Raw genomic sequence first — 25,779 nt, 5'->3', positions numbered from 1 at the left:
TTGTTTTAGAACAATTTGTCTGACAAAGACCTTCAACAAGATTTTGAAGTGATGTACTGTGATTAGGTGTGGATAGATTGATATTACTGAGAATATTCCATTTGGAATAATAGATAACATTTCTTGAAAGATTATTATGTGTCCAAATAGTTCCAAGCTTTTCATGTATTACTTCATTTATTCCTTACAATTACCTTAGGAGTTACTGCTATCGTTCACATTTTGCATATTAAGAAATTAAAGTACATAGCAGTTACATAATTTAAGAGCCAACAAATTTCCTCCGTAAAGGGCCAAATAGTTATATTTTTAGCTTTTGGGGACATACAGTTTTGTCCTAATGAGTGAACTCTTTAGCTGGAAAACCGCCAAAGACAATAAGTAAATAAGTGGGCATAGCTGGCTTCCAGTCAATTTACACAAAGAGACCAGGGGATGGATTTGGCCCAAAGGTTGTATTTTGCCTATAACTGATACAAGGGCACATAGTTGACTGTGGCAGGTGAGAGTTATGATTCCAATTAAGGTAGTTAAGCTACAGAGTCCTTGACTTCACCACCCTCTACTTCCTTTTTGTGACTTTGTAACTGAAAATACTTCCTATTCTATTCATTTGGGAGCCTTTAATTGTACAATGATTAAAGTTTTCAAACAGAAAAATGACTTTGCTTAATTATGTGCCTTCAATTTTTTATTTAATTCATTACATTTTTATAGTTTTATCCCTAGTACTTTTATTTAAGAAGCATCTAAGAATTATCATCAATAATAACATAAATATGAAATTTATTATTGGAAATTCAGAGTTTTTGCCGATTGATTAAAAAAATAAACTTTCAAATATGTTTTTACCTACACTTTCTTTTCTGTATGTAAAAATTTTATGGAATATTTTTTCTTTTAATTCCAGCACTCCGTCGTTCTCTGATTGCTGTGTTAACTTTTCCAAATAAGGTAGTTGACACGTGTATAAGTTTGTTGAAATGATTAAAAAGCTGTCGAGAATCATTACCTGTCAGTTCTCCCCAGGAAACAAAGTCCTATCTATCTCTTACAGGACCCTCTAAATGACTATAGTGAGTCACCTTCAAAATGACAGCTGTCACCCTAGAATTTGAACTTTGAAGCAGGAAAAAAAACATATATATATATACATGTATATATGGGTATTTATATATAGGTTTATTTATATATAATGATACATGTGCTTCAACAAAAAGGGAAAATATATCCCCAGATTCTGTGTTCTTGATAACATAAGGAAGTTAGAAAGCAATTTTTATTGTTGTTGTTGTTGTTTTGTTTTTTGTTTTTGAGATGGAGTCTCGCTCTGTCACCCAGGCTGGAGTGCAATGGCGTGATCTCGGCTCACTGCAACCTCCGCCTCCTAGGTTCAAGCGATTCTTCTGCCTCAGCCTCCCGAATAGCTGGGACTACAAGCACCGGCCACCACGCCCGGCTAATTTTTGTATTTTTAGTAGAGTCGGGGTTTCACCATATTGGCCAGGCCGGTCTCGAACTCCTGACCTTGTGATCTGCCCTCCTGGGCCTCCCAAAGTGCTGGGATTACAGGCGTGAGCCACCGGGTCCGGCCAGCAAAGCTTTTAATATTATGCTGTGATCTGCGGTTTGGACTCCTGTCTGCCTGAGGCCAATAAAAGTCAGGCAGGCAGGAGTGATGTTAAAGGTTGGTAAGTCATTCTACGTCTGCATGTAAGTTCTTACTTGTCTTTAACATTTCTCATTATGAATACACCCTCACAATGAACTTAGTATGGCTTAGCGTCACTTGTGGAAATTACCTTTACTGAACTGCAACAGTAGACACAAGTACTTGGACGTGCACGTGCACACACACACACACACACACTCAGAGAGAGAGAGAGAGGCGGAGAGACAGAGAAACAGACAGATGATTGAAATGGAAAGCTGGTACACTCATACGCGAAAGATAGAAAGCATTAAGGTTTGGCATGCCCTATCCTGGCTGCCAAATTCAGTATTGTCAAGCGAGGATGCCTAACTAAGATGTTTCCAATATTTGTTCTCTTCTTAAATTGTTTCTATTTTCGCTGTTAGTTTTGGTGTTCCTTCTAAGAGAGGGCAGGTGGAGTAATAATAACATTTGCTGTAAAATAAAATGCAAATTTCACTATGCAAATAAGCCATTAGGAAGTAAATTAGCTTGAACAGTGGTGGTAGATCACAATTATATTGCTTTATAAAATAGGAAGGTATACACACATTTGTATATGTGCTGGGGAGGTTACTGAGTCTCCACTGGAAGGATCATTCCCAAGGCTGAGGCTGTAGTCTTTTCTTCTGCCTCCCTTTGTTATAAGTATCTGATTTTCAGGGTTCCTGGTCTGTCGGTAATACTAGTATTCACTGCAGTGTATAATAACTTTATTTTTAACACACTTAGTGCATACTTAGCCAAATAAAATCCAGTCTCTAATGTGGATTGGCTATGGTAATTACTATTTATATTAATTAGCCTGTCAGTGTGCAGACTTTCAACTTTGCCACTGGAGTTCTTGTCACCCTTTTAACACATTACCATTATTATTTTAAAACTAGAGTCATTTCAAGTTCAAATTCATAAAATGTGCATTGGAACCACCTACCCTGCCTTACAGATGGGTAAAACAGAATATGTGTCAAGACAAAAAAAACTTTTAAGAAACGTTTGCACTCACCTTCCCCTCACCTCATTTAGAAAGTCAATCTGACTTTTTTTTTTTTTTTTTTGGCATTCCATGTGTTACTTTGAAAGAATTAAAATCAGTGTTTATGCTTGGAAGATACCTAAGAGATCAATAAAGATCTCTACTCATTCTACAGCATTCAGGGATACATATGGTTAGCTAACTTCTGCTTGAAGATTGCCATTTCTTGATCTGCTACCACTTCACCATCATTATCTTTTTAGTATTTGGCCTCTACAGACTCGCAAAGTCATGGTAGAGACAGATTTCACACACGCACTAAGGTGACTTCAGATGGAGAATAAGTTGGTCATGCCAATCTGTCTAAAATGCAACAGAAGGCTAGACCTTTGAGAGAGTCCCAAAGGCAGATTATTTTCTCTCCTTTCAAAGCTGGGAATTTTGTTTTACCTGCCTTCCTTAAGGAATCCATTTTAAATTCTTTCAAGAGGAGTAGAGAAGGCCAGGTGCCATGGCTCACGCCTGTAATCCCAACAGTTTGGGAGGTCGAGGTGAGCAAATTGCTTGAGGTCAGGAGTTTGAGACCAGCGTGGCCAACATGGTGAAACCCCGTCTCTACTGAAAGTACAAAAATTGGCCGGGCGTGGTCGTGCACGCCTGCAATCTCAGCTACTTGGCAGGTTGCGGCACGAGAATTGCTTGAACCCGGAGGCAGAGGTTGCAGTGAGCAGAGATCATGCCACTGCACTCCATCCAGCTTAGGCAACAAAGTGAGATCCCATATTAAAAAAAAAAAAAAGAAAAGAAAAGAAAAAAGGAGTAGAGAAACAGTTATCTCAAGCAACGCCCTTCCCTTACATTCCATGGCAATTCTACCAACATGTGTGCTTTCGTACTGACTAGGGCCTGAGCTAACCCTCTCAGCTGCAGGGAGACACTGGCCCTGCCAATCTACAGAGAAGAATATATCCCCAGGAAGTTGGGAAGAAGTACTGAATGCTAATGAAAGAATCTCCAGAAATTCTCTTTAAACTCTAGAAAACAAACAAAACAAAACAAAAACATGTTAATCTATTTAATATTCAATATCCAAAGCCCAGTGTTGTTCACTCCTCTTTTCTTATCTATGTCCTTTCTCTCTATGGCACGAATTCTCAAGCTGGGCATTACTGACATTTTTGACTAGATAAACCTTTGTTGTGGGTGGCTGACCTGTGCATTGTAGGGTGCTTAGTAGCACCCCTGGCTCTACCCACTGGATGCAAGCATCAACGACTTCTCTACCCCCACGTCTTAACAATCAAAATTGTCTCTAGACACTGCCAAATATCTGTAGGGGGAAAATTGTCCCTAGTTGGGAACTACTTATTCTCTATTTTGGTGCCAAAATACCAGTTAGTACAAGCTCCAGTGAACATAGAATATTATAGAAGGAATAAGACAGGACAGCTCTATCAACTTTGGGAGTTCCTGGGACAGTGGACCTACATAAACAATTCTTATGAACAAAATTATTCTACCTAACAGAATTCACACAGCAGATTTCAGGAGCTGCTTGGAGGATCTGGGATATTTAAAAGCCACTTTTCAAGGCATGGACGTCTTTCCTATCATTCCTGCCCTTGATCTTCACCTCTCTCTTCTGTCTCTGCCTGCCAAAGCTTCAAAGATGATTTCAGATTTCAAACTAAGAATTATTTCTGGGAAGTTGGAAACATACGCATAAATACTCTGATAATGGCTTGAAGCTGAGAATTGCAAGATTCAGCAAAGTTGGCATTGCCTCTAGGTAGCTGGACCTGGCCCAAGAACAAGGTGCTATTAGGCAGCATCTTATAAAGAATGGATCACCAGGCAGCAGCAAGCTGTCCTACTGTTATTTTCCTGAATTCACATTCAGCTTGGCAAGTCTTCTGCAGAACTCTCCAAGCTAGTGAGCCTAATTCAGGTGTCCTTAAGACTCTTGACTAAGGATCTTCCTTGGGATAGACATCACAGTGACATCTCCTAAGCGACACATTTGGAACAATCCCCACCTTATTCGAACTTACCTTTCTAACCCTATTTAACTTTCTAATCAGAAAATATCCTGACTTTATTTAAATGTCTTTATGCAGGCCGCCTCTCTCTTCTTCCAGAATGCATTTCCTGTAAGTCTCTGCTGCCAAAATCCTGTCCTACCTTAAATGCTCAATTCAAATGCTGCTGTGTCCAAGAAGCTGTTACTGATTCCCTTTTTGACCTCTCATTTCCTCCATTGAAAGTACTTGCTTTTTCTTTTTTGAAAAAAATTTTTCTCACTGTGACTTGTACTTTTCTCATAGTACCAACTACAATCTGTATTTTGTAAATATCTTCATTTCCCAGTATATTATAAATTCTAGAGAGACAAAGACTATATCTAGTTAATATTTGTATGCCCCATGGTGTCAAAATATACAATATATGCTCCATAAATTTCTGTTGAATTGAATTGGGATGTACAATCTCTGGAAGGAAAGGTAACAGAGAAGTCATATTTGACCTGTTCATTTATTTCCTTTCCTCCTCTAGATTTTCGTAGTTGTGCAAAATGAAAGAAATGGAGTACATATAACATTTGAATTTTAGAAATCTTTTAGGAAGAAATGCAGGTTAAGAAATCATAAGCACATAATCTCAGAGGTTATCTTCTCTCACCCTCAAATCAAAGTCAGACACTTCACATGGTGGATCTTAAAATGAGGATTTCTTAATACCTAGGAAATGGTGATAATATAGTAAGATAATTCACTTTCTATCACGTTTTCAACCTTTAAATGAAATAGCTAGGCACTCTTGCATAAAGATTTTATCTGAGATTTGTTATTCTAACCTGTTTATCATTTTGTGTATTTCCTGTTATAATTTATAATGCATTTTGTCCATTTTAACACTCCATGTAGGTTATACCTAAACACTACTGTTAGTTTTCCTTCAGGTTTACATAAGTAGTTTGGACATTTTCCACCCAGTGTAATTATTGAGTAGGTCATTCCTACTTCCATCATTGATTTACAACATGTGGACGTATGGGGGTTATTTTAATGGAGAAATAAATAGATGAGAAAGACAACATAATATTTAGTTGTCATTGAAAGAAAATTATGAAATGAAGATGAAAATAAGATAATAGGGCCGGGCGCGGTGGCTCACGCTTGTAATCCCAGCACTTTGGGAGGCCGAGGCGGGCGGATCACAAGGTCAAGAGATCGAGACCACGGTGAAACCCCGTCTCTACTAAAAATACAAAAAAAAACTTAGCCGGGCGTGGTGGCGGGCGCCTGTAGTCCCAGATACTTGGAGAGGCTGAGGCAGGAGAATGGCGTGAACCCGGGAGGCGGAGCTTGCAGTGAGCCGAGATTGCGCCACTGCACTCCAGCCTGTGCGACAGAGCGAGACTCCGTCTCAAAAAAAAAAAAAAAAAAAAAAGAAAATAAGATAATAATCACATGGGAGATAGTAGACAGCCGTTATAGAATGTTTAGTAATACTGTGGACAAAAAGATATGGACATAAATTTGATTCTTAAAGGGCTAGGATAAAATAAAAGTTCAAAAATCTTATCTCAAAGCAGATTATTAAATTTAAGACAGCATTTAAACAGCAGTGGTAAGGGAAAACACCACCAATATATGACTTAATATTGTTAAAGAGGTAGTATACTGGTATTTAGCAGATCAATGAAATGAGTGAATATCCCATCCCATCTATTTTAATTTGAATTTCTAAAAGTAAAATAAGTAGTGTTTAAAGAACATTAGAAATGTATTACTGCATCTTTTGAGCATAAGATGGAGCTCTGTAAGTTATAAGGAGACATATTAAACAATTTTTTTAGTAAGTTAAATTCAGAGTCAGGCCAGCCTCACTTGATTAACCACCCTGAAAGTGACTACTAGCAATTGCAATATTACCTTTTCATCTGATCTTTGAAGAAGGCAATAAAATTGCATTTATTTAATATAAATGAAGCAAGGCAGACATTTTAAAATGTATTATTTATTTATTAGCCATACTGCTGTTACTTAACTTCTCCTTCTCCTTTGTTTTATGAACTGGCTTCTGAATTTATTAGGCTCTCTTGCCTTTACATGTGTATTTTAACCCATATGTACGGATGTAATATTTAAATATCTTTTTAATATTACTAGAACTTACATAATCATTTCTAAGAAGCCAATTGATAATCCTGTTAATTTATGTATGCAAAAACTTTGTGATACAAAGGAACTCAATACAGTCTACATAATTGCTTCCAGGTGAAAATACACCAAGCTCACTTAAAATCTCTAATGTGCCATAATATTTTTTAGAGCCCATACAGCCAATGTTGTGAAATATCTTTAAAAATGGCAATGAAAAATTGAAGGCAATCTTGGAGAAACAATTCTGAACCACTAAGAACCATTAACATAGAGATGATCTAAAGTATATGATGTAACGGTGAATTTTAAAAGACAATCATATTAGTGGCATAATTTTAAAAATTGTTTCAAATGATACATTGAAGATACTAGAGGGGTAAGATATTACATATGACGGGATTACAGAATTCACAAAGTCTATGATAAGGGGAGGAACTGAACTTTTAGTTCAAGTCTGGGTATAAGGCTTCCTAACTAGTTACCCTTGAATAAGTCCATTGACCTCTTTGAGCTTCAGAATCCTTACTTCTGTAATATCTTATAAATTTGTGAAAGTGTTCTGTGAGTTGAAATATGCTCTATAAGCAGAGTTTATTATTATTAATTTAGGTTCTGAATTATCCTTAGGAAAGTAAGCATAGTCTTCATATAAGCAGCCCTGAATGCCAATTTTTTAAACAAAATCTAATGATAATCTATTTGAAGTTAATAAAAAAAGTTCAAAATTTGGTTCTTTTTCCTTACAATCTTTGGAAAATGTTATGAAGTAATTCGAATTACATAACTTCAGAAAGCTATATTTTAAAGTATGAATCATAATTAAAATGTAGTTCATTTGATTATTTTAAATAATTTAATGTATATAAGAAACGGAGCGTGGAACAAATAACAAATCATTCCTCTCAAAGTGAGATGTTTCATTTTGTAAGAGAAAAAGTAGAGCATCTATTTAGAGCTAATGAACGATAAGTTGATCTGTGTAATATACAGTTTGTAAAAGCTCACCGATATCTTCCCTCCCTTACTTATTCCTTGCATGTAAAATACTTATTGCCATAGTTTGACCAAAACCTAAGTTATTTTTTGATAACTCTTTCTGAAATATTTAAAATGAAGAACGTTAAAAGAAACTGCACCCTCCTTTAGGAATACTGAGAATTTGATCCCTAATGTAGAATACATTTCTTAAAATATCACTGGTGTCTAAAATGAACAGAAAATGATACATGCCATTGGTGAGCCATATGCATCCATCTCCAAAAGCAGGTAATAAATAGCTTTAAAATGGTCCATTAGCTGGCTGATCTATTTGTATGTGCCTTATTGATTCTATACTGGTCTTTACAAATTAATTATCTTCATATTCTACAAAGAATGACGCTATTGCCAAATAATTGTAACTAGTGAGTATACCTACTTAAGTAAATATTATCTGGAGGACTGTAACATTTCATCGATATGGAGTAAGCCTGTGATATATGTCCCTTCCACAGTTTCCTCCTAATTGCAGCATAGCCAGATAGGGAATTTCATTTGAAAGACTCAGTACTCCCTCAACCCTGGTCAGATTGTTCAGGTAACTCAGTTAACAGCTTGGTCTACTTGAGAGCAGTGAAGGAATGGCATGGTAAGCATATGGATTTTGCTATTCTTAAAACTAAAGTTATTTTCTTTATGTAATGAAATTACTTGTATTAAGTAGTAGTGTCAAGGTAGCATAAGGTCAATTTCTATGTTAGTAAATATCACCAAGCAAAAACTGTACATATTCTAAGGGCAAAATGTAATTGGCTTAGCACTTCTTTGTACCCTAGGATCCTTGTGTAGCACCTAGTGCGTAAGTGGTCTTCAATAAAAAAGAAAAAGCAAGCAAATAAATGAACAAAAGAATACATATGCAAGTTATTTAATCTATAACAATAAATCTAACCCATAAAGATCTTCTTAGATATGGAAGAGCAATGCACTCTTCATGATATATTTTATGCTGCTAGAAGAAAAGTAAAATTAAAAAAAATCCAAAGTAAAAGAATATTACGCTGGTTTGAAATTTAGAAGATGTCACTCAGTTAGTGAAATGACAGATATATGGGATGTGTGGATTAACTGAGAAAAATGCAAACAACCAAATCTAATTTATAAAGAGTAATGTGTATTAGAATGTACCTAATTACTTGTCCAACAAGATAGGAACTCTGACACCATTCCTTTTTAGTGTTTACTCCTGAGGCATCATAGCCCAAGGCAAACACATAGTAGAATGCAATAGATGCTAGTTAAATGAGGAGAAAAGGAGGTTTATTATTTTTAAATGCCAAGATAAATACGTGTTTACTTTAAAATACCATTTATACATATTGTATATATTGGATTCTGTACTATCTGGAGTTTCAGGCATTTACTAGGGGTCTCAGAACGTTTCCCCTGCGGATGAGGGAGGACTATTCTATTTGCTTTCATTAGTCATGTGAGATTATGACTGAGCTTATAAATGTACTTTTCTGAAATCCTCTGAGATCTTATGCCAAATTATCTTTATACTAATTGTAAATATTAAAAACCACAAATATTATTAGGCTCTGACCCTTTGGTAATTATTTAACTAGCCAATTTATCTAAGCTATGTGAAAGATTGTTAATCCACTTCTATTGAGAAACTAGTGATACTATCAAGTAATTTTTTTAAGTCTTATTTTAATGACAAGCAGATAACTAGCAAAATGAGTTGTGATGCCACAGTTTGCTTTTCCAAAATAATTATGATCAGGGTCCCTGTGATATGCAGTGTGTAACACATCCCTTCTGTGTTAATGAATTCAAGGGAAGGCAACACCACTATTAGTAATAGCTTTTTATTCGGAGTCCTCATTTTCCAGATAGATCACATTAAACACAGCCATTAAACAATAGCGTTGAGATAAATCCATACAATGTATGCTGCTTTTGTTGTTGTCTTTGTTCACCAATCACTTGGTGCAGCTAAGAACCTTATGGAGTGATGGGCTGATAATGGAAATAGCCAACCTGCAAAACACTGGGGCCAGGAAAGTCAGACTTTAATCAGGTCTCATTCAATAATATTTTGAATCAACACATCTTGATAGCCAAAACTCTCATTTGAATTAATGCTCTGATAAATGCTGTCTGTTGTCAAAAGAATATAATTAGACTACTATGACTGGGCATATATTATGCCAGATCTGTCTATTTGTTGACCTCAGTAACTTCTACTCTATTAGATAACAAACAGCTTTTAACCTGGTTCTAAAAAAGCATATGCTCTATTACTACATGACTTTTTTATGGTGCCATATTTTAAATTGAGCAATGTCTAGATCCTTTAAAGGGAAGTCATGTTTTACAAGATTTCAGCTAATTTTGGAAAACAAAACAAGTTAGTTTCTCAACCAGGAATTCAATTAACCTATGGAGTAGTGAGCCAATCTTCGTATATTGCCTGCAATAAAGTTAGAAATGTCAGGTTAAGAAATAGCATGAAGAAATTCTTTGAAATTGCATGATATGTCTCTTTAATGTTTACTTTGGTATAGGTATAACTAACAGATTCTCACTACTTTTAACTCTGATGAAAAGGTTATGCTGTTGCTTATTTTTTTTTATTTTTTATTTTTTAGTTCATCTGTAAGCAATTCTTAGAAGTTTGGGTTTTTTACTGAAATTTCCATGAAATGATATTTTTTTTCTGTGCTTAACTTCAGTTACTTAAAGACCTAAAAGACAAAGTGGTATCACATCACATATTTTGTATGTGTGGGATTTTTTTGAGGGGTTAGTACTTGAAAGATGTGAATTGATATTTTTTCACATTCTAAATTATGCTAAAACCCCTTCAAATCTCACTGTTTGCTCATGCATCACCTATTAGAGCAAGTTGCTCCCTAAAAGTGTGATTTTGGCATCTCATAGGCTTCCTTGAAAGCCAAGCACCAGAGGTCTGCAGTAAAGGCAGTTGCCAGCTAAATGAATAAAAGCGAGATTTCCTCAATTCAACTATAAAAGCTTAGAGTCCTGACTGCTGAATTACCACCAACTTGTAAATAAATAATCACTACTAAATACAGATAATGTGTTAAACAGCTAACACTAGTAAATCACTGGTGACAGAGAGCCTAAAGGTAAATCCCTCACACATTGGCACAACCAATTATTACAATCTTATGGTGTTTTAATGTCCTCAGACACATATAATAAATTGAACAACTGGTTACTTAGCATTAAGAATGTTTATAAAATAAACCCTACTCTCTTTGCTGATTTCATTTACATACTGCTTTAGATTTTACTAAGTGGTTATTTGTCTAGTAAGAGAGAGGCAACACTTGGTAAGACTAAATGGAAATCAGTTTTCCATCAAATTTCAGCTATCAAGCTAAATCAACCTGTAGTCTCCTGGCAAAAATAACATCATATAACAGAGACAAAACATTTCAGATACATAAATTGTCCAAAATATAGAGAGTCAGTTAGGTTTCACATGTACAAGGTCCCTTCTTTTCTAATTTAAACATTTATGAGTAATAAAAACCAAGAGTAGAGCTTTGGAAAGGCTGTTACTAGGAACCAAAATATAGTTCTCAAGAGAATAAGGCTGATGGGAGTTGTCCACTCTTCCCTCTCAAAGCCGTTTTGCAAACGAGGTACAGTCTAAAATACTGATGGCATTTGACAGAAATATTTTCAGTAGAAGTTTTTAAAGTTTAAAATTACAAAACTTAATTTAATTCAATGTTTGTTTTTGCTTTTGTTTTTGTTTTAAATATAAGAATTTTTATGACATTTATGCTGTTTCTACACTGGCTTGGTGGCCAGAAGAGAAGGCACAAAATTCTCCACCAGTTTGCAAATAATGCATTTTTCTGCTCCAGTGCTCAAACAGCCTTTATTTAACTCAGCACCACATTTTCTAAGGTATGGGCACAAAACTGTTTGTCATGAAGCTGTAAAATGCCAGAAATTTTAAATGCTGAAAGAAAATGTCAATCAAGGCATTTTCCCATCTGCTGCTACTTCTGCAAGTGCTAATTTTATTTTTCCCAATTCCTGAAATTTGAGGTTTCTTAGCCTCATATGGAAGTAAGTTTGAAACTCGCTAAATGTCACAAGAAAAGGTGTAACCAAATGAAGGAATAGAAGGTGTATTGTTCTCAAAGGACACAACAAAAAGAGGCAGAAGAGCACTGAGATAAAGGAAAACATTTTGTTAAGACCCAGACCTCTTGAAAAACACTACACAATGCAAGTAACCACTGCTGGTACATACATGCATTAAAGCATTTTTCATGTTTTTGAAATATAATGGGAACACACATCTGAAGCACTTAAAATACTTTTGAGAACCAACTGATGGCATAATATCTACACAGGCAGAAGCTGTATGTTATTGAAAAAACATGAAGAAGTTTCAGATATTGGTACAAATGTTAATTCTTGTGATTTAGCATGACTTTAATAAAAGCTTCTACAAGGACTTGCACATAACTATGACTGATGGATGTATTTTTTGACCTTTCAGTTAGCTCCATCAGCTCACTCAAACACATTTTGAACAGATTATGTACTGTAGTACTTGGTAGACTATACATTAAACAAGAGACTTTGCTCTGAGGCACTGCTTCCCACACTCCATGGGGAAAAGGAAGCAGGAAAAAACAAAACTCATAGAGTTCGACAGCTACCGAGGCAACACTTGCCATTTACAATATAAGCCCAAATATTTTTGCAACACAACTATATATTAATTTAATAAAATACACAATATAGCTCTTATACACTCAACAATTTGGCTCATATGCACTGAATCTGCAATAAATCAATAAAAATATGTCATTTGATGTAAACACATTGAATCTTCTTACATTTGCACATTTAAATGGTCATGTGACTTGTGTATGTCTAAGACATTTTCACTTTCCTGAGCTATTTTAGTGTCCACAAATGAATAAAACATATTAATCAAATTAATTTTCTCTGAATCTTACCACTCAATGGTAACTATTTTTTAGAACTTTTCTATGTCAAATTTAAAACATACTCATCATTGTTTAGATCTTTGTTGGACACTAAAATGCTAAATAGGCATTTTAAATCTTTAAATTTTCTTCTTCTTTAATGACGTGAATTAGTCTACGTGTGTGCAGGACAAAATGGACTATATCTTTTTACATTTAACTTTTATACGACATGAGGTGTCTTACAAATGACCAAAGGTTTTTTTTGTTTTTGTTTTTGTTTTTGACTAATGATATGGAATGTTCCTTGTGTTTATATTGTGTCAGGTAACTTTATACAGAAATGTTTACCACAAATATGTGTTAATGTTTGGTGTAGCTTGGACTACTGCAAGGTCTTTTCAGGACTTTCAGTAGAAGTCTGTGATGACTGCTAGAAATCCACCACAGATCACAAATTATGACCCTGCTTTGTATGGGGTTTATAGGTAAACAGTTAAGTCAGCATAAATCACGGAGGACAGTCTGAGAGTGATCAGAAATACTTCAGTTCTCACACTGCATACCTTCCTAACAGATTGTCAAAAGGTAATTCTTCTCCTCATCCTCCTTTTTCGTCTCTCCTTTTTCTTCTTTTTTTTCTTTTCTCTTTAAGCATCATTAATTCTGTCCTAATATAAGTTTGGTCAAAACGAAACCATTGTTATCTCTGAAAAAGAAATCAGCAGTGGAAAGAACATACTTGTGGGCACTTCAGATGTTCACTAAAAGCCTTAAAGCAGTATTGGTCTTTCTTCATCCCTGTAAAATGGGTTATCACCAGGAGGGATCATTTTTAAATCAACAGAAGAGACAAGAAAATGCCAATGCCTTTTTTTTTTCTTTTTTCACTTTCTGACAGCCACAGGGTCGTTTCCCCGGCAGTCTTGCAAAAGCTTATCAATTTCTCTCACAACTTCCTCTGCATCCACGGACTCTCTGCCCAGATCCCTGTTGGGGTGGTCAAGCTGCTCAAGAACAGCACCCATCTCACTGGAATCCCGGCTGGCTCTGGAATGCACATCCGCAAAGACCCTTGCCATCTGATCGGAAGCCATGAAGGGAGGGTCTCTTGGTTGCTTACTAGGCGACAGATATTGACTGTCAGTGGGCAAGTACTGACTGCTTGCTTCAGCCAGGGCTCCTGGTTTTGCTTCACAGGCATCCAGGGAGCCTTTTGTTGAGGTGCAAGGCTCCATGCATGCCTTGGTTGGGCTGCTTGATGCTGAGGGGACCTCTTGGAGGAGAGGGCTCAGGGCACGTTTGGCTTTTAAATAAGGTTTAACGTTGGCAATGAGAATAGTGTGCTCTCGCTTGTCTTTTCCAAATGTACAAAAAGTCTTTTTCCCAGTGGGATTCACAGTTTCGTAAGTCTCAGTCTCAACATTAGCTTCAACTGTAGGTACAAAGAGATTTGTGCGGTAATCTGCATTTTCAGCCTGATTGGCTGCAGGGAACTGTGGCATCCAGCACCTGTCAGAATGACCAAGCACTCGGCATTCATCTGTGCAATTAACACACTCTTCTGGTTCTGCAAAACAAAAGAGAAAACAGCAAATCCAATCATTAGGGTTTTCTTTAAATTTCTACAGAGGCTGTGATCAGCTCTCAATGGGCTTGCTTGACCTCTGGCCTCTTAATTAAAAACGAAAAGAAAACAATAATTAAAACATTTCAGGATGGTTGCATAAACCTGCTGGTTGAGACAATGGTTTAATTTAAGTCTATTCTCTAGATATTAACGAATTCCCATAGCCCAGGAAGAAGTAAGAGGTGGCCATTGGAGAATCATTCTCAGTAGAATAGAGCATCACCATAAACTAAACTCCTGGGAATATGTTAGCCTTTGTTCTGTATAACTCATCCTAGAAACAGTGAACTTCAAAAAAGATTATCAGGATTATTTTTTTCAAATCAAATAACAGGGCAAAAACTGGATTGCAAACTTCCATAACAAGGTCTAAGCTGCTCTTTAAAAAATGTTTTATCACTATTTTGCTTGTAATTGTTATTTGGAAGACAGTCATGAAATAAAAGGTTTCCTTTAAATGCTTATTTTTCCTACTGAGAGCGGCAAATGGAATTTTTTATCAGAACGTATTATGAATAAGCTTGTCAAAAAGTGCACATCCCTATTTTATTAGATAGGCGTATGGATCATGTAATCAGTTTTCTGTTCAGCTTTTTGTTTTGGGTGTAAGTAGGTGAAAATGCATTTACTCAACAGATATAGTTCAGAATGAATGACAAATCATGGTTTCCCATTTTAAATAATAATGCTTTCTGTGGGAATTTTTACTTTTTTCCTTTGCCAATAGAGACTCTAAATAAAGCATTCTTTTAATGATCTCTATTTCACAGATGCTGAACGTGGAATATGAAAAAAAATCCTTAATTATAGAACAGCTGCATACATCCATTGACCCCCAATATTTTAAACCATAACTTTGAGCTACATCTTCCCAGTTGTCCCTTTCTTCTATAAATGATTGTGCCCATTGTGGTTAATGACTGTTTCTAAATCAGAGACTTTTACTTTTAGGAGAGGATATTTACAATTTACCTTTATGTAATGGGAATAGAAGTCCCTACACTTTTAGGCACCCTTGGGATTTGCCATTTAATTGATGCTAGATGATCCCTACACATTTAGAGTGTCCTGTGCAAGAAAAGGATGTCCACATGAAAGATATATTTAAAATAGCAGCAAATGTAATAGCGTTGATAAATTTGTATATCACTTCTCAAAGTTATATATGAAACCTAAATTTATACTTAAAGCATGTAAATAATTATTCACATTAAAAAGCCCACAATCTGTTTTATCTCAAAAGGTTTTAAGATAAAACAATTTCTTAAGAGATTGAAATTTTTTAGGAAGAAATCAAAATGGTGTCTTGACACAACAAAGATACTATGTTATTTATTCACACCTGTGAAACATCAAAAAAAATTAGGTATCTTTCTTCTATTTTAATTTTGTCATTTTTTAAAAGAAATGTTTTCTTATGAGTAAATTAAATATTCACTGTTAAATTTATTATGCAGGAAAGAAGGCTAAAAAGCAGTCTCACAGTGCATCCACAGACGCAAATACTATCTACAAATTGAAAGACTGTTAGACAGACATGAAGAACAGCAGAAACTAGGCATTTTTTTTAAGAAGCCTCTATTTATGTATTTAAATTAGAACTGAATGTTTTTAAAGGGGGATATCAGAAGTTCAATATTGGCCAGGCATAGTGGCTTATGCCTATAATCCCAGCACTTTGGGAGTCTGAGGCAGGAGGATTGCTTGAGCCCAGGAGTTTGAGACTAGCCTGGGCAACATAGCAAGACGCCCCTCTATGAAAATAAAAAATTCAAATTAGCCAGGTGAGGTGGTGCACGCTTCCTGTCCCAGCTACTCAGGAGGCTGAGGCAGGAAGATGGCTTGAGCCCAGGAGGTCAAGGCTGCAGTAAGCTATAATCATGCCATTTCACTGCAGCCTGAGTGACAGCGTTAAACCCTGTCTCAAAATAAATAAGTAAATAAATACATAGAAAAGCAAAAAGAAAGGTTCAATATTAGGTATCAGTCATTTGTTTCCTTTACCTACTCTAAATGGGAATCATAAATATTACCTTTATTTATATCTGTCAGTAAATGTTAGAAAAATGATATAATATCATTTCAACAAATAGGTAACTTTCAACAAATTTTATCTTTCGGACAGAAGGAAAAGTAGAAAACTTTACAATCTATTTCACTCAGTAATACTTTTGTATCTTCTAGCATCATGAATTTTTTTTTAAAAAATTCATTTATAACTCATACATTGTCTTTGAAATATGCTAATGTAGTTTCATGTTTCATATTGACTGGCCTTTCATTGCAGCTATTTGGATAGCTAACACTGAATGAATTCAATATGAATTTAAGAGACAGAAAAAGAAAGAACAATGCAGACATTTGAAAGTGTAAATAGACCTTGAATTTGAAACCACCAACGTAAAATGATTGTTTGCTTGTCACAGCCGAAAATCTGCAGCATTTTACTTAACTCCTTTATGTCACATCGTGGGGAGCAAATTTTGAGTATTGATTATGATACATTATCAGCTGTTCACCTTGTTATTAGACTATAATTTTGATGGCAGCAGTTCACAGGCAGTGAAGAAAATTGAATGGACATTTTTGTACAAACAGCAGAAACTATGAGCACAAAGTGAACTCTGTCAAGGGTCAAGTTAGAATTTGTGAGAGAGGGAAATCATTTTTGAAAAAACATAAATGGATGAATAGGCAAATACAGAAAGAAGAGACACAGATAATATACAATGAATGACTGGTTGGACAAAAAAGGTAGACAAATGGAAAAAAGGAAGAAAGTAGAAAGGGAAAGAAGCAAAACAAAGTGAAGGGACGGAGGGAAACGAGGATGAGAGGGAGGCAAGGGCTGGGGGTAGATGAAGGGAGAATTGAGTGTGGAGGGAGAAGGAGGGAAAGCTGCCACAAAGAAAGGGTTTGTTTAAGACAAAAAAAGTTGTATTCACAGTATTTCTGACATGTGTACCTTCTATTGTACATTTTTAAGTGTCCTCAATAAGTTAAGTGTGTATGATAAAAAATAACATTGAGGAGTATTTACTTAAGCCCTACAGTTCTAAGGTAGATGATCAAACTGCTCTCTGTACTTTAAGGGGAATGGATTCTGGAATAGAGATATGTTGAATTATAAGCTATGGAAATGAAAAAAAAAGCAAATTATTTAGATAGCCACCATTTGCATATATTCAATATATACACCAGAAAACAAGTCCAGAAACCCTGAACAGAAGAAATCAAATAAAAAATAGTTGAACCAATATTCACTTTTTTCTTCAGGTTCAATCTGGGATTACCAAGAGATTATTTACTTTTATTTTCCTACTTTCCTCAGTATAACATGATCACCCCTTCACAGAATGCATCCCTTGCCAAGAAACATAGCAAAATCTAAATAGTATGCAGATGAGAGATACTCACAGATAAGCATGTTTATATTGCAGAAAGAAAACAATTCTAAAGTACACAAGATGGGACTGTGGGCAGTTCTGCCTATATTAGACACTGTAAACTACAGTGTTTACAGTTATAAACTATTAGTTTATAGTGTCTAATCTTTTAAAAGCATGATTCCCTGAAATATCATATGACAATCAAATAACCTTAAACACTTGTTTAGTATTAAGAATCACTCTCTATACTCCTCTTGCTGCATCTGACTGTTATGCAAGCCTCAAAGGGAAGTATCTAAATGCAGTAACCTTAATCAATTCAATTGTGCCTCTTAATTTATATGACATTTTTGCAAAACAGATGAAGTAACTCAAAAGACTGTAGTACTTGCAGTTTACCTGCACCATAAACCACACACACACACATGCACACATATTCATATTGTATATAGACCTTTATTTTTATGTTTGTGATAAAACTTAGCTTTTTCCAAGACGTAGACTAAAAATTCATTAATAAAATGGAAAATGTTAAATTCATAATCTATGCATTTCTGAACATTAACTACTAGCAATTACCATAAGAGAAATACAGGTGAATCACAGGAAGTTCTATATTCATAATATCAGGGGTACATAAACAAGACAATATTTTATTATTGTAAATAAAGTAATATTTTATGTATTTGTTTATGTATTAACAAAGCTTATATATATATTAATGTACACATATATACAAATCTTTCAGGCTAAAAGCACCAATAAGCAACATTTTAATCTGCCCCTTTGCCACAAGCCTGGGTGCAAAACCTATGACTATATCAACACTTTAACTGTCTCTGATTTTATAATTTCATGTAATTAAAATGGATTTGGACATAAAGATACCTAAAATCTGCATATTAATATTGGCTGATAATATCTGAAAGCTCTCTCTCTTTCTCTTTTTTAACCTACACTAAGCAGTTTAATAGCTTAATCTTAAGGATATCAGGCAAGCAATCATTTTGTGACAAAATATACCTTCAGAGGAATTAAGCCATTGTGGAATTATTCTAAATTATATCTATGTGAGGAAAAAATACTTAGATAAAAACATCAAATTATCTGCTTTTAAATTGTTGGGTTTTAATAGTCTCCCACAAATGTTACATAATTTAATTTTACAATGTGTTTTAGTTGTATAATGTCAGTATATCACAGAAGTGCATAGCCATTTCAATGATGCCCAGAATTATCATGTATAAGATGGAAAGTTGAAACCAAAATGTTATTAAAATCAACAAAGATTAACAAAGACTAAGTGCCTCAGTTGAACATAGTTATTGTGGAAAGTTCAGGGAAAAACACTTGTGGGTTCTGATTCTGTAGTGTCCAAGCACAGGAAATATGCCTAGGAACCAGCCAAAAAAGTCTTACTTTGGAGAGAATCTACTTCTTTATTCTATTCTGTCTTGCTTTCAGGCAGAAATTTGTCACAAGTCAGAATTTTAAACTTATTTTCCCTGTCTTCAAAGCACTACAAAAGTAATTTGTGACCACTTAGGGAAATTTTAGATGGCATAAAAGGATTTCCTCCCCTGAGTTTCAGACTTACTTGGTGCTTTGTGAACTCACATATTTGTACACCTGAAAACGTGCATATAGTTTTCAGCACAGGAGTTTCCTATGTGCATCCAGTATTTGCCTCTGATTTTCTTTTCTATAATGATGAGATAAATGTCTGTGTCATCGACACTTAAAAACCAAAATCTATAAATCATGACATCAATAAAGACAGTCTAAATTGTTGTGGCCAGGGGAAAAAGACATTTCAGAAAGTTATCTGTGCTTTATGATTGTCAACCAAATGGTCTTATTTCTGTTTTGTAAACAGATGTAAATAGAAATCGTGCTCTTCTACTACTGTGGTAGTTGGTATCGTTTCTATCAACATCTTAATATTAGAGTTGTTTCCAAGTAGACAACTCTATAAATGGAAGTTTAGTGTTTATTTGCTCCCATTATTCTTTTTTTGTTTCTAATTTACCTTCTTTCACCAATGTAAGCTTTCATAATATCTAATTAGCTGTCTGCAAAATCAGAGAGCAAGCACTTGTCTATTTATGGTCTGCACAAGTGTTCTGTAGATTAATTCTATAGAATCTAAGCTAAGTACCCATCACAAATTCTTTATCTGTCTGCAAACCAAGCCAACCCAAGACCTTTGGTTGGCAGTTCATGCTCAGTAATAGTTTTCTGTTAAGAGGCTTTAATGGTATAACAACAGCTTGATTTTATGGCCTTTTTCTTTCTTCAGCAAATACACACAATTACACACACATGCATGTGCACACATTTTCCTATGACTACAACAAATTGCAATTTATCCCAATATAGTCTAACATAGAGAAAACATCAATGCTAAAATAGAAATCTCATCAGAAAATGGTCCAACATACCTCTAATAAAATGGATTTTTCTTTCAGTGAGTTGACATAATTTACAGCATCCTGTGAACTGACACTATTCTAACATAAACAGTTCTTTCTTTTTGTGGCTATGTTGATTATTATTCACTTACGTTCTTTTCCGATCCTATAAAACCTTTACACTTGTTATAATGATAGAGTGAGTCATTCCATATAAATGGTACCTTAACAATCTATATTCATACACATTGTTATTTCCACTTATGACTTCTATGTCCTATTGTATATTGTTAAAAATGAATATTCTGTTCTCACTATCTGACTAAAAGGAGTAAAAATTTTGCTTTCAATATTATTTCCAGAGACAGTTCTAGATAAGTAAGTTGTCTCAAAATTATTTTTTCCTGTGTCAGATTTTTAAATGGGTATTCTAATATTACAAATTTCCTGGAATTTTTTTCCTACTTCCAAGTTTTATTTTAACACCATTTTTAATAAGCTTGTTTTATCCTTTATGCAGGGAAGAACAGGGTTGTGTAAGAAAAAATGTTAATCGGAGAATCCATCCCTTGCTTAGCTAAGCTATTCTTCTTCTATAGCATTGTATTTCCCATGTGTCTCACTTGTGCACAGGGATACATGTTTCTTAATCAAGTAACTAATATACAGATACACAGATCTGGAATGTCTTTTGCTGCTTTTATTTTTTAATATAATGAGGAAAATATATCTTGTTATAATATGCTTATTTCATGAGGCTGCCTGTTAACATGTTGGCAGTGATATAATGAGGAAAAATTAGACATAGGACCCTAGGAAATAAAACTATTTTTTAAAAAACCAGCCCCATAAAGAATTATAAATTTAAAATATAGCCCAGGTAATAAAAATACTATGAGAAAAAATGTATACATTTTGAGGAATATACATTGCTAATCTGGCTTCCAGATTTTACATTGTGAAGTGCCATTCTATCTGCTTTTGATAGCAGAGAGCACATTTTGGAGAGGAAGTTGTTATAATACTATCAAATAGTCAAACCACGGCAGCTTTGAAGTACCAATCCTCTAGCGTGCACCTGCATCACACAATGCTTTTGAATGTATTGCCACGGCTGCATTCAGACACCAGAAATCACTGTCCTATATCATAAGCAAGTGAATCCAATCACAGCTGGGTATTTGGAGCTGTTTGGAGCATTTGCACTTACTGTTCAGTGCACCTGCACACCTTCGGGGATGGTTTTAAGTGTTTGTGACCCTTTGGACATAGTAAAATGTTTACCAGAGTGGAATTTTCTGGCGTATATATTGACCACACATAGATAGTGCTCTAAGGTGAACAGAACTTAAGACAAATTGAAATGAAATTTATGATAAGGAATAAATGCAAAACAGTATTTGATACAGAAGTGCTAGGACTACAAAACAATGAGAATCTAAACCATGCATTGGGAATTTATGGCACAAATATCATTTGTGTCCCATGGCATGCCACTGAGATTAACATTGAAAATTTAATCTGCCCCTTCCCTGGATTCCCTTCTGTAGGCACAGCCATCACCTGGGGCAGCAGCAGATGCTTGGAAGTAAAGGCACAGCTAAATGGAACCATCTTTCTCCTAACAGGTACCCTGAAGAGAACTGGCTGAAGCTCAATACTATACCACTAGAACAAGGTTTATATTCACTTTGAGAAAAGTATGCTGACAGAGACTTTCAAGGAAAAACAATACAATTCAAACGTCCCACCAGCATAAAGACAGCTCACATTTTGTGGGCGCATTAGATGTGTGTAGTTCAGCAATTATTTTAAAGAAGTTACACACAATAATTTATAAGGTAAAAAAAAAAAAAAAAAACAGCTCTCCGCACCTTGCCTAGGAATTGAAAGTTTTCAAGGAGGGGTATCTTGGATAGAATGTTGTAGAATGAGTGTTTTGTTTGATACAGGTCTGTGGTAAATAAACCTAGGTCTATCTACTTTTAAAATTCTGAAGTTTGTAAGACTATATCTCTTTACCGATGAGTTTAAACTTTGGAAACTAAAAAGTAGAGTGAAACCAGCATATGGGAAATAATTCATGATCAGTTACATTTTGAACTATGTCATATGAACGTCAAGCAGCAGAAATACAGAGAAAAGCGTAGGTTGTAATATTGTGAAAGGCTTTATGCGAGAGGTGGTGCTTGATCTGTGATTCAAAGGCTGATCAGGGTTTCAACAGAGAGTGGAGAGCAGAGAGAGGGCGCTCCAGGTAAAGGATTAAGAAAAGAAACACCTCACATGGGAATGTGCACTTCACAACAGCTTTATAGGTCAAAGGACTTAAGCTGCAATGGCAACACTTGACATAACAATGTAGAGAAAATTTGCTAGGATCTGAAAAAAGAATGGAAAAGTTCTAAGTAAAAGACCAAATTTAATGCAGCAGGCAATGAAGCACTAGTATAAGTATTTGAGCAGTGTATCATATGTCTCAAAGATTCTTGAATTGTTTCGGTGGTTGATTGGAAAGACATCAGACACCATTTATGAAACTATAGAATTGGGATGAGCTATAGGGTAAATAGAATCCAAATCAGCATTATTTCTAAAAAGGGATATCTAGAGTTTTGGCTCAAGCCAGAGTATCTCCAACAGACACGACAAGACCTGAATGATTCACTGGAATAGGCATTCCAGCCCCCAGACTCAGCTTTCAGCTTTCATATCATCCTGCTTCTTCTAAAGAAAGTCTTAATGTGCATTTAAACTGGTATTTTATGTTACCAGCATAAATATTGCATTTTTAAATTCTTCATTAGAAAAATATTTCTTTTTCCTACGTCTACATTATCTTTCTTCCCTCTTCCTCTAATTTTCTATTATCATTAACCAAACATAACATTTCATATGATGAAATATTTGAAATATTAAAGGATTATTTTAGAAGATCAGAAAATGGAGAGTCTGGAACAAAAGAGATTCGTTAGGTATTCCAAAGAGAGGTAAAAAATATATCAACAAAGCAAAGACAACAACAAAGAGTAAGATAGATGTTGAATCTCAGAACGCTTTTCATATTTGATACACCATTGAAAAGGTTTTTGATACACTATATAAAGAACAATAAATTTTTAAAAATTCAAATTTTTTCCTAAATAAGCATTTATATTTTCTTTGAAGATAATGTAACAATTTTCCTGTTGAATTACATATTACAGCATTACTCTGCATTCCTTATTATTTTTTATCTGTTTACCTGGAGACCCTAAAGTCCCTTGAAATCAAGATAATACAGTATATTCTTCAGCATTCCATTCCTTGAATATATGACACACTCAATGTACACTACTGAATTTGAACAAAATGCTTTAAATGATGGAAAGGATCATTAAATTAAAAGTTATCAAATACTATGGGTAACCTATAATGGGAACAACTACATACTTTATACATTACTCATTTCAGTACCATTCATTTGTGAGACTATAATATCAGTATTCAGAGTGAGCCCAGGACCAAATGAAGTTGTACATAATAGCTGTCTATTGCTGTGAGGTACGCATTGTTTACAGTAATATCAGATGTCTGTTAAAAACAATGTTTATACAGAAAATACAAAGTTATCTATTTATTATTGAAGATACCATTTTAAATTATGAGATAAATAAATCCTGCCTGACATATATTCTACTCGAACTTGGAGGTCAGAATAATTTCCCCTTAGGAAATTTTTTAAACCAGCGACACTGTTATAGAAATCAAAGCCTATATTTCAATAATCACCTCTTTATAATTTTAAATTATGGAAAACAGTGAGTATCCTGAAAACTACACCTCAGGACCTATAGGTTTCTTTCTTCTCTGCTACGTTTCTCTTTTGTTTTTTTCCTCTACTGCATTGCCGTGTTGAATGAGACAGTTTTCTCTTTTAAGTGAGCTGTCTCTGTATCTTACACTTTAGCCAACACCTATCATCAACATATTAATTAATAACTTTTTGTAATTTTAGAGTCTTGAAAGAGTTAATGCAATTTCCAAAAGAACCTGATTTATATGCAGTGAGAAACCTATGCTCTGGCATGCAGTAGTTAGCAAAAGCTGTTTGGTTTACAAGGACAAATTTAAAATTCTAGCAACTTAAATAATACTGTGAATTTCAGACCCAAGACTGTTTAAGTATTCTACTATTCTTCATCTTTAGAGAGGATGTTTTCCTTATGCTTTTATTGCCTCTGTAAGCTAACCGCATCTCTGATAATGACACCATTTTTGATGACATGGATGAATACATCTAAGATTCAAGTCATCCTCCTAGAAAAGTGGTAATCCTGTAAGGAAAGTCAATGAAAACATGCCTATTAAGCCAAACTCGTTGTAAGAAGCAAGCAAGAGAGTCTTATTAGTGTTTTTTCTCTGCCTGCTGTCTGATTGCTATTGGGATGTATATCTATTTACCAGTTTAAATCCTGTTGTTCATCTTGTTTCTAGCAGCTCTTGTTTTCAATTGCTAGCAACAAGCAAACAGAATCAGGTGTCAGTTTTAGCACTCTCAGAAAACAGTTAATTCAGATGCAGTTCATCTTCTCTGGCTTATTATTTGGCAATCAACCTCTGCCAATAGGATATGGGAGTCCCAGAAGATAGATTTTTAAAGAATGTTTTTAATATTTTAATATTTTTAATGACATTCTAGTTTCCAGAAGCTATTTATTAAACTCACAGATTTCTACTTGGGATAGGTCTAAAGCTTCCTTTGTTAAATTAAATGGGCGTGTGTAGATGAACAGATTGGTGTCTTGCTCAGAGAAGTATTATCAAAAATACTATATTTTTGACGAAAGAAGTAATACAAAAGGTTTTTTTAAAGATTCAAATGAGTGAGAAATATGTATGAAACTATACTACTCCATAAATGATTCTACAAAAAGTACTTATATCACAAAAATGTAAAAACTAAAGCTAAATTCCTTCAATGCGTTCATGCGTATGCATATATATGCATGCATGCACACACACAGAAAAATAATAATAAATATGTACCTTAATAAATGCATACAAATGTCTCCTATGAAGTGGAATCTTTCTAAGAGGACAATTAAAATGACAGTTTCCAAAGGTAACTTTAGAATAAAATACAGGCATTTGGACCTAAACAATTCGGCCTTGATCTTACTCAAACAATACCCCTACCACTAAGCTGCTGAAACCGTGAATCTTATGGCTACTATTATTTTAAATAGTCAAAAATACCTATAAAGGGTAGGAAAGGAATGATAACTGCCATCTCAAATAAAGGCTGTTCTTGGAATTACCTCGCTAAAACCATTCTGTTCTTATCACCTGTAACTGTACTATAAATTTATTGGAAGCTGATGTGTTTTATCCTCTACAATTGGTTCATCCCAAGAATAAAACTTTAAGTAAAATCAATGCACTGAATATCCATGTTCTAAAGTAAATATACAGAAATGTTTCTTGTAATAGGTTTTACTGGCAATGACAAGCCATTTTTCTAGTAACAGCTTTAATGTTTTGTAATCATTAAGACACACTGAAG

The 25,779-nt window shown here is 34.7% G+C and overlaps 1 protein-coding gene across 3 annotated transcripts in view; it reads right to left on the bottom strand.

Moving 5' to 3' along the window:
- Positions 1-10,442: 10,442 nt before the first annotated feature.
- Positions 10,443-25,779, bottom strand: part of PCDH17 (protocadherin 17) — a 98,042-nt gene continuing 82,705 nt past the window's right edge. For 2 of the 3 annotated variants that reach the window (XM_032150980.2, XM_032150981.2), the window contains one exon: positions 13,406-14,374. In XM_032150980.2, the coding sequence (XP_032006871.1) occupies positions 13,692-14,374 (683 nt within the window). In that variant the 3' untranslated portion in view covers positions 13,406-13,691. Of the gene's footprint in view, positions 14,375-25,779 lie in introns of all 3 variants that reach the window. The other variant, XM_032150982.2, reaches the window with a different exon arrangement.

This window comes from Hylobates moloch, unplaced genomic scaffold (genome assembly GCF_009828535.3).
Source record: "Hylobates moloch isolate HMO894 unplaced genomic scaffold, HMol_V3 SCAFFOLD_4, whole genome shotgun sequence".
In the NCBI taxonomy this organism is placed as follows: domain Eukaryota; kingdom Metazoa; phylum Chordata; class Mammalia; order Primates; family Hylobatidae; genus Hylobates; species Hylobates moloch.
The sequence above is the reverse complement of the archived record's forward strand: the minus strand, read 5'-3'. Positions and strand labels throughout refer to the sequence as shown.